This window comes from Doryrhamphus excisus, linkage group LG2 (genome assembly GCF_037039965.1).
Source record: "Doryrhamphus excisus strain RoL-2023G ecotype Guam linkage group LG2, RoL_Dexc_Guam_v1.1, whole genome shotgun sequence".
In the NCBI taxonomy this organism is placed as follows: domain Eukaryota; kingdom Metazoa; phylum Chordata; class Actinopteri; order Syngnathiformes; family Syngnathidae; genus Doryrhamphus; species Doryrhamphus excisus.
Window position 1 is genome coordinate 2400631 of NC_136358.1, and position 8255 is coordinate 2408885.

Below are 8255 nucleotides of genomic sequence, written 5' to 3' on the forward strand. Positions count from 1 at the left end.
ACAACATTTGTATAAGTATAAATGTCTAGAACTGTTTCAGACATTTTCTACGACAAAATGCTACTTAAGATGTTCAACGTATATGAATTATTCACACGGCGACAGCAAAAGATGAAACGACCAAACGTTTCAATTCGCCGGCTTTCGGTTGGGAGTGAGCGCTCCTGTCAAATATTTAATCTCCAAGCCAAGCGAAGATGACACGGGTGTTGTTAAAGACGTTAAGTCGTACAACCTTTTCATCTTTAAAGTTGCGACTTCATTCGTCTCTTACGTGTATGTTTCGTGGTAGTAAATGTTTTACTGTTAATAATTTTCCCCTGTCACCTTTTCTAATATGACGCTGTATTGGCACTTCGCTCATTGCTACTATAGCTTAAATGCTAACTGTTGACCTAGCGAGTTTACAGACGTGCGCGTTTAAATTGCATTGTTTATACGTTTTTGCGCAAACGTTACAGTAATCTTGCGTTCAGCCAATAACCATTATGCATTTAAACATGAATAGAAGCGTAGTGTGTTGAAACCTGCATACAATACAATACAATACAGTGTTTGTTTTACATGACACGACATGTCAGATATAACAAAGAGCTCATAAGTCCTGTCCTTTCTGTCTGTCCAGCTGAACTGATTGAAAACATGGACAAGAAAGCCACCTGGGACCGCTTCTATTCTGAGAGCAGCAGCAGAACAACCACGTTCAAGAACTTCGAGTGGTTCTTTGGCTTTGCAGCTGTCAAAAATTTGATCATGCCTTTACTACAGACTAAGTCCAGCTCTGAGGCCCGGCCACTCCAAGTCCTGGACATGGGCTGCGGCACCTCTGCGTTGGGTCCCTCCATTTACCAGCACTGTTGTGTGCCGGTGCGGGTCACATGTGCTGACATTTCCCCTGTTGCTGTGCAGCTCATGCAGGACCACATACTGGCCAATGCTATCCAGCCTCTCAACTCATTTTCTCAGCTGGACTTTGTGGAGCTGGACTGCACGCTGCTGCACAAACACTTTGGTCCCGGTAGTGTGGACCTCATAGTTGACAAGGGCACCACAGATGCCCTACTGAGGTCCAAGGAAGGGCGAGGGAAGGCTGGCCTGGTGCTGAAACAGTGTTTAAAGGCCTTGCGGCATTCAGCGTCTCTGCTCCAGTTCTCTGATGAGGACCCAGATGCCAGGCTGTTGTGGTTGGAGACAGAAGCACGGGAGAGGTGGGCAGGGGGGGTAAATATTGGGCTGCAGGAAGTAGGGGAAATGAGGGGAGTGTGTTACTACTGCTACCAAGTGACCCCTCGCCTGACTGTGCAGAACTGAACTGACAGTCTTCATGTGAGATAATTGGTTAATATAAATGTATTAAGTTTTTCCCTGCACATGGATTAAGTGCAAATGGCGGTCACAGGCAGTGTCAATTCACACATTATACGACATTGTTTTGATATTTATTTATTGAGTTAAAAAACAAATCACTGAATGTCGAAATTTAGTTTATAAAACGACAGAATAAAAAAACTGACCACTTGAGGTCCAAAACATTGTATGGAAGTGTTTTTCGCTAATGTAAACAACTTATATTCTGTATCCAGAGGACTGTGTACGTCAGCATGATTGAAGTGTAATTTAAGGACTACAAGTAACCCCAAAATGTTGCAAAAGCAGGAATATTTGTTACAGACTCATTTTCTCTTATGCATAATAAGTTGACAAGTGATTGACATCTTGTATCACTTGAAAACACGCACTCATTTCATCTGGAACAAGCTGAAGAAATCGACTGGCTCCTCATGTGACGCGTCTTGGCAGAAGTCTGGTGGATTGAGCTGACTGGGGTCCAGGATCCCAATGACATTGTTGACGAAACTGCCAAAAATAAGAATGACACCTGGTAAGTTGTTGATATTGATTTTTACGCAACCACCTTTGTTTAATGAACAACAGTAATTGTCAATATAGCCCACTGACCTTGTCACCATCCATCCAAAAGACTTAGTTTGGTAGGCCGTGGAGACAGGTATGCATCCAAATTCGGTGACTGTGCTCAAGTAATGTCCTGCAGGAAGGATGAAGGTGAGGGTCATCACGTGTGGAGATGAGTGATGACCGTATTTCTGACTTCTGTACTCGCTTCATTTTCACCTCCAGTGTTGGGAATGGTGCCCGTCCACGAGTTGACGAGGAGCCCCTCACCCGGGCCGGAGGAGCTTCCCAAAACAGCCTGACCCAACAGAGTGGCGTTCCTCGGGATTGCCATCGGGTGGAAATCGACCTTCAGGGGCTTCCTCTTGCATGTGTGGTCTTGATTGTTGATCTCGTACATGGTGGCCTGCAAGGTACAGTTGTTTTTTTGCCTTATACCTTCTGAAGTCAAAGGTCATACCTCCTCAACACACTTTTAATTGTTAGCTGGTTACATTTTTTGAAGGCCCTAAGTGTTTAAGATTTTATTTGAATATGATTGAGCACCTCTCTGAAGAGCAAAAGAGCATCATAGGTGAAGGACTGATTCTGGTAATATCCCATCTCTTGGAGCCTGACCCGCTCTCCCAAAGCGTCATAGAGGTAGCGAATGAAAGCAAACAGCTTTTCATTTTGTGTGGCCTGCACAAAAACAATGTTTTGATGAGCTCATATTTTTGTTGTGTTCAGGCAATCCTTTACAACGCAGCACACAGAAAAATACGCACCACTGACATTTCGCCACTCAGAAGAGGAGGGCTCACTGTTTGGCAGACAAAAAGCAGAAGTTAGCATAGTAAAAATGGAAAGAAAGAAATGCAAAGACTCAGACCAGCCAGACCAGCATTCCTGTCCTCCATGTACTTACTGCACGGGCGAGGCTTCTGGGCCAGACAAGCTGCTAGAAAGCAAGCAAACACAACTAGAAACTGCATGTTTGTACCTCACAAAGCTTCCACACTGGCAACAATGAATAAGGAAGGAGGAGCTACTTCCTTATAAACACCAGCGCACTCACACTGGGATAAAGTTCAGCCTCTTTATGCCGCTTAATGACCACCTGCTAAACCTTAGATGACACAGTAAAAGCAAATAGAAACCTCTAACCAACTGAACATGTTAAAAGGAGGATTGGCTTCAAGGGTCAGTGGGGCAATGGACGCCAATAAAGCAATAGGTTGATTGTCATAACAACCAGAAAGTAATGTCCCAGTCATATTATGTGAACACCGGTGTTGCATTTCTGTTAATCAAGAACTTTACGTATTTCATTTAAATTAAGTTTGCCTGGTGAAACATGACACCGCAGATCTTGGTCACCTTTCTATTTTATTAGCTGTGAAACACAAAATCACATGATCAGCAGGATGTTTGACACAATAAGATCATCTGACGACTAGTGTGTTTGCATATGACCCATATTTCGTCAGTCACAAAACAAAGTCGAATTCAAGGTGGCTTTTAGTCTATGTGTCAGGTGATTTCTGCACTGTCAAACCGGTCAGACTACAATCCACTCATATATAGTATTTGTAAGGCTGGTGCAGACAAATAATTTCCACTGTCAATTGTTATCATAAATATAAAGAAATAATTTATTATAATGCCCAACACTCTGATATCCCAATCATTTATTATTACTCTTATTATCAAGACATGACTCCGAAGGTTACTGATTGACCTAAACAGCGAAGACAACTGGATCATAACAGGAAGCAGCTGATAACCACATTGAGGTGGTTTTGAAAACTCATTATAAATAAGTACATTTTTCCCTGAGAAAGTTACCACATGGTCATCTATTAATAAGTATATTGTGCAACAGAGCGGCAATAAAACCAATGTTGGAAAGGAGCAAACTGCTCAGCCAGCATTTGTAGCCCTGATGAGTTCATTGTAAACCCTAAAAGTATGGCAAATTTAACACAAGACTTTCACACCAACCGCCGAGTAGTAACATTTTAAAGTGCATGTAGAGGTAGATAAAGCTGCTAAGATAAAGATACTTCAAATGAAGAATTCCAACAGCCACAACTGTAATGACCTCTGCAGTTTTGGAGACCGCTCATCCTATTATTTACTGCACACATGACTCTATCACTGTTTAGGCACTGGCGTCAGATTGAGCAGCTGACACACACTGTTGCATTCTGGTCCGTGTTGGTCCCGCAGGAAGGAAGTAATGCCGCTGTGAGCAAAGTTGGGGCCTCGGGAGGTTCTGGTGGAGTGAATCTGCGGGTCAGTGAGATAAGTCAGTCCTTTGCCGTTGGCTGTCACCCACCCTGTAAGGAGATAAGATTCAACTCAAACGAATGTCATCTTCATTTAGAAAGACCTTCATTGCACACTTCCTATTGTCAGACCTTGCAAGTCCACCACAACTTCCTGGCAGTTGGAGTGAAGGTAGGTAAAATGTCCGAAAGCGAGGCCGTATTCCGTTGCCGGGAGCTTGTTGTTCTTCTTTTTCTTGTTGTTGGTGAGTTTGACGAACTGGCCGAGCATGTAAGGCTCCACTGTGATGCAACCCGCTATTTCATCTCCTTCTAGAATCTGCTCACCAGCACCGAACAGAATGATTGTTCAGTGTCAAAACAAGCGCAGATACTTAATGCTAAATGGCATTAAACCTAACGGCATCTGTGTGTCCTTGGTGTGATCTGGCCTCACCAACAGCGCCTCTGATGGCAGGAAGAACATCTGGGCCATGACGTCCTTGTCGTAGAGGCTCTTGTTGAATTCTGTCACGTAATACTGGGCTGTCATTTGTCTCTCCACGTCTCTCAGGTGGAACTGAATCTGTGTCGGCTTAAGGTAGTCCTTCCCGACGTAACTGCGGATTGAGACAAAGTCAGAATCCCTCATTCTCAGGCTCTCATGATGTCTTGAGTCATGTCTTGCTTGCTGGACACCTGCTCAGCCTCTCCTCCTGGTGCAAGAACTGGACCCAGATGGCGCTTCTGTGAGTGCCGTGCAAATTCAGTGACTGGCCGATGTATGCACAGGTCTCCCTCGCGGTCCACAGTCCCGTAGCTTTGGAGAACTTCAAATGAAGAGCGCCTGGACAATGCAGAAGTACAGTAGTTTCCGTCAAAGGAATGTACAATGACTGAGAACGTGTGGACTTACTGTGGGCCGTGCTGTATCGGTCCAGTTTGAACTTCCTCTTTTTGCTATGCAGCCTCTTCAGCAGACATTCATGGCAAACCCCAGCCAGGAGGCTCTGGTAGTCCTCCTGGGACAAGGAATACTTCCCATCTGGAGCAACACGAGCGAAGGCGCCATGCTTCAGGCAGCTGTGGCACCAAGGGTTCAAGCTTTCAAGACCAACCATGAACTCCTCCGGTATGCCATGGGAGTCTTCTGTCGAGGATTCAGTACTGCTACACTGTTCTGGAATTGCTACATGTTTGGGCATACCCAGAAATTCCCATTCGAAAACAGGGTCATACTCCAGATCACTGGTCTCTGAATCTTGTGTTCTCATGAGAAAGAAGCTCCCGCTGGTGTCGGATGATTTGCTGCTTTGGTGGGTCCCTGCAGTCCTGGATCTTGAGACTGATGAGGTGTTTTCACCTGATGATTTAGAACCAAAACTGTTGCTCAGAGAGCTTGATCTTAGTATTAACTGGGATAAGGACCGTGGCGCTCCAGCTTCTGGTCCACGATCATTGTCTGGGACATCAGAGTCATCTGTCGGTATTTCAGCTTCTATTATTTCAAACTTGTCAGAACCACGACTTGAGCATAAGGAACTGTCAGGTCTTTCCGATTTCAGGAAAGTAGCAGAGCCAACATTTTGAGGTCCGGCGACACTCCTTCCTGAGTAACCACCACTACTACCGAGCTGTGGAAACAGTGAACTTTTCAAGGAGAGCTTCTGCCAGGAAGAGCTAAGGCCATCTATGCTGCCACTGTCAGGCGGTTGAGGAGCATCTTCTGAAGGTTTGCAGGCCTCTGTCGTGCATTCTGTGTTGAATGCACCCACTGTTGTCGCTAGTGCAGTCATGCACATCCCTGCTCCATCCTCTTCCTCCTTCCCGGCCTTACACTTTGCTTTGGTGGTCTTGCACAACGACACGTGATACTTTTGAAATCTCTCCAACAGCTTGGAGAAGGCTTCCATTGTGAAACCAACCAACGTGTCACTCGTGTTTCTGTAGCTATCGGGGATAAAAGAGCGGCCATCAGAATTTAAGAAAGGCTCCACTTGCAACTCCAGTTTGACTTGAGCAATCAGTTGCATGATGTCCATACAAAAGCCACCTCTGTCCTGAGTATCCGGATGGCAGTAGTGGTAAAAACAAGCCAAAGCTTCTTGGCAGGCCAGTGAGGCATGCGTCACAGCCTCCGAAGATCCGTTGAGCCATTTGTGAGTGACAACGAGTGAATAAGCAGCCTTGATGAAAGTGTGGAGCTCCTGCTTGCTGGTGATCACCTCACCGTCTGCTTTGGTGAGGAGGCCGATCTCAAACGCCTTTTTGGCCTGCAGGAGGAATGGCTTCCTCTCTGTGGGGGGACACGCAACGGAAAAACTGTACGATAACAAGCTGGTCCCTTGTGCAGTCTATGAGGAGAACATAGAACGACTTTAATTGCTAATACACACATTAATTAAATCTAGACACATTAAGGCAATAAAACATACCACATTAGTCAGCACATAGAGCGATGTGTACTGGCTGTACACCACCGCCATTTTGGCTGCCTCGGCTGCTGACAGGAGACGATGGCTTGCATCACCAAGCAAAGACTTCACATGAAATCAATACATAAACTCAAACAACACAACACAATTGTTACTGTTAGCAACCACTAGTTTGACTCACTAAGTCAATGTCTGGGTTGGCCTTGAAAGCACTGAAGTCCTCATCATTCATGGACACCAGAATGTTAGCCAAGATGCCGAGAGAGGTCCCTATGCCCTGTGAGGTCGACATTATTCATACGAGTGTGCAAATTTGACCACGCTGGCTTATAAAACTCATAAAGTCGACCACTGTGACCTTCTTATCTGGCTGAGGCAGAGCGTAATAACCGACCAGAGATGCCCAGACGAGCAGAGCAGCCTCCAGCCACAGGCCTGGAAGCATATTACATTTCACCAGTTAAAACAACCTATTTGTTTGGATGGCCAAGGAGCAACAAATCAGACCTAGCTTTTGCAAAACCATCCCACGCACTTGCAGACTAACAGCCTGTACAAGAGCACGGTCACTTTCACAGCGGTACACCCAGCATCCTGTTGGGGGGGGGAAAAAGTTCTTGACGTGCTATACAGTATTGTGAGGTGTAAACGGCTGTCCACCTGTGGCTCCACTGCTGATGATTAGATGGCTCAAGATGTATTCAGCCTTCTGTAGTTTCCCTGTAAAAGGAGAGAGGGTGATTATGGGACTTTAAGAGCCAACAAATCCATCAGAGTCTCATCTACCTGAGTTGAGGTACACGCGTGCCCGCCTTATGACCAACTGAGGTGCCACAGGGGCAACAGGGTAGCGTTTGTGAAGCAACTTGGTGATCTCCAACAATCGTGTGGACTCGTCGGTCCAGTAGAGGAAGCGGTCCACTAGAAAAATCACAGCGAGTGCCGTGTGTGCCTCCTGGGCCATAATGGAGGCCTTGAGGACATTCTGACAAAACAGCAAACGTAAATGTAACACCGCAACAAGACTGACACTAGAGATGACTTGAACAGTTTTGCACCAGCAGCTGGGGTAGGTTCTGGCTGATGACATCACTCAGGTTGGTCTTGTCGTTGGCGCAGATGGACTGCTTGTACTGCCATTTCTCAGGCACAAAGGGCCACCTCATCTCCATGGCCTCCTGCAGGAGAGAGGCCAACTCGGCACACAAGGAGTCTACACAGTTAAGCATAATTAATACTAATCAAGCAGATCTCTGCTTTATTAAAACATTAAAGCAGCTTCTTCTTACACAGCTTTGGTGCAATAGCGCCACCCTGTGTCTTACCTCTTAAACTGCAATAGTTCTGCCTGTCAGTGGGCTCTGTGGAACATTCTGCTCTTACTGACACGAGGCACTCTTCCAACAACACCCCCACTTCCGGGTCAGCCATTCTGGTGCACACATAAATATCCATAGTAATAACACAACAACACAATAACATGACAATAGCTATAGAGGATCTTTGCAGTCGAGGACGTCTGTCAAAAAGAGGCTCTTCAACTCGTGTAAACATACTGTTTCTGTTTTATTTCCGGACTACATTACACTTTTGGTGATATTAGTGGTATATACGTTTTTTTACGTGTTTTCACCTACCTTAACGGCCGGTTTCAAGT

At 45.5% G+C, this 8255-nt stretch overlaps 3 protein-coding genes across 3 annotated transcripts; 1 reads left to right on the forward strand and 2 right to left on the reverse strand.

Moving 5' to 3' along the window:
• The first annotated feature begins 108 nt into the window (after nucleotides 1-108).
• cskmt (citrate synthase lysine methyltransferase) lies at nucleotides 109-3344 on the forward strand. Its single transcript, XM_058065602.2, has 2 exons — nucleotides 109-276; nucleotides 626-3344. The coding sequence occupies exons 1-2, from the start codon at nucleotides 198-200 to the stop codon at nucleotides 1309-1311; spliced, it is 765 nt and encodes a 254-aa protein (XP_057921585.2). The 5' UTR covers nucleotides 109-197; the 3' UTR covers nucleotides 1312-3344.
• LOC131124813 (ependymin-2-like) lies at nucleotides 1430-3015 on the reverse strand. Its single transcript, XM_058065604.2, has 6 exons — nucleotides 2822-3015; nucleotides 2682-2716; nucleotides 2461-2595; nucleotides 2134-2320; nucleotides 1960-2047; nucleotides 1430-1857 (listed from the first exon to the last, which is right to left on the reverse strand). The coding sequence occupies exons 1-6, from the start codon at nucleotides 2886-2888 to the stop codon at nucleotides 1740-1742; spliced, it is 630 nt and encodes a 209-aa protein (XP_057921587.2). The 5' UTR covers nucleotides 2889-3015; the 3' UTR covers nucleotides 1430-1739.
• Nucleotides 3153-8254, reverse strand: alpk1 (alpha-kinase 1). The gene is made up of 14 exons (XM_058065583.2): nucleotides 8236-8254; nucleotides 7924-8030; nucleotides 7657-7811; nucleotides 7385-7583; nucleotides 7259-7318; nucleotides 7106-7192; nucleotides 6957-7033; nucleotides 6780-6875; nucleotides 6599-6703; nucleotides 5080-6517; nucleotides 4863-5010; nucleotides 4621-4783; nucleotides 4317-4503; nucleotides 3153-4235 (listed from the first exon to the last, which is right to left on the reverse strand). Exons 2-14 carry the CDS (start codon nucleotides 8027-8029, stop codon nucleotides 4051-4053), a joined length of 3006 nt encoding a protein of 1001 aa, XP_057921566.2. The 5' UTR covers nucleotide 8030; nucleotides 8236-8254; the 3' UTR covers nucleotides 3153-4050.
• Between the last annotated feature and the right edge of the window lies 1 nt (nucleotide 8255).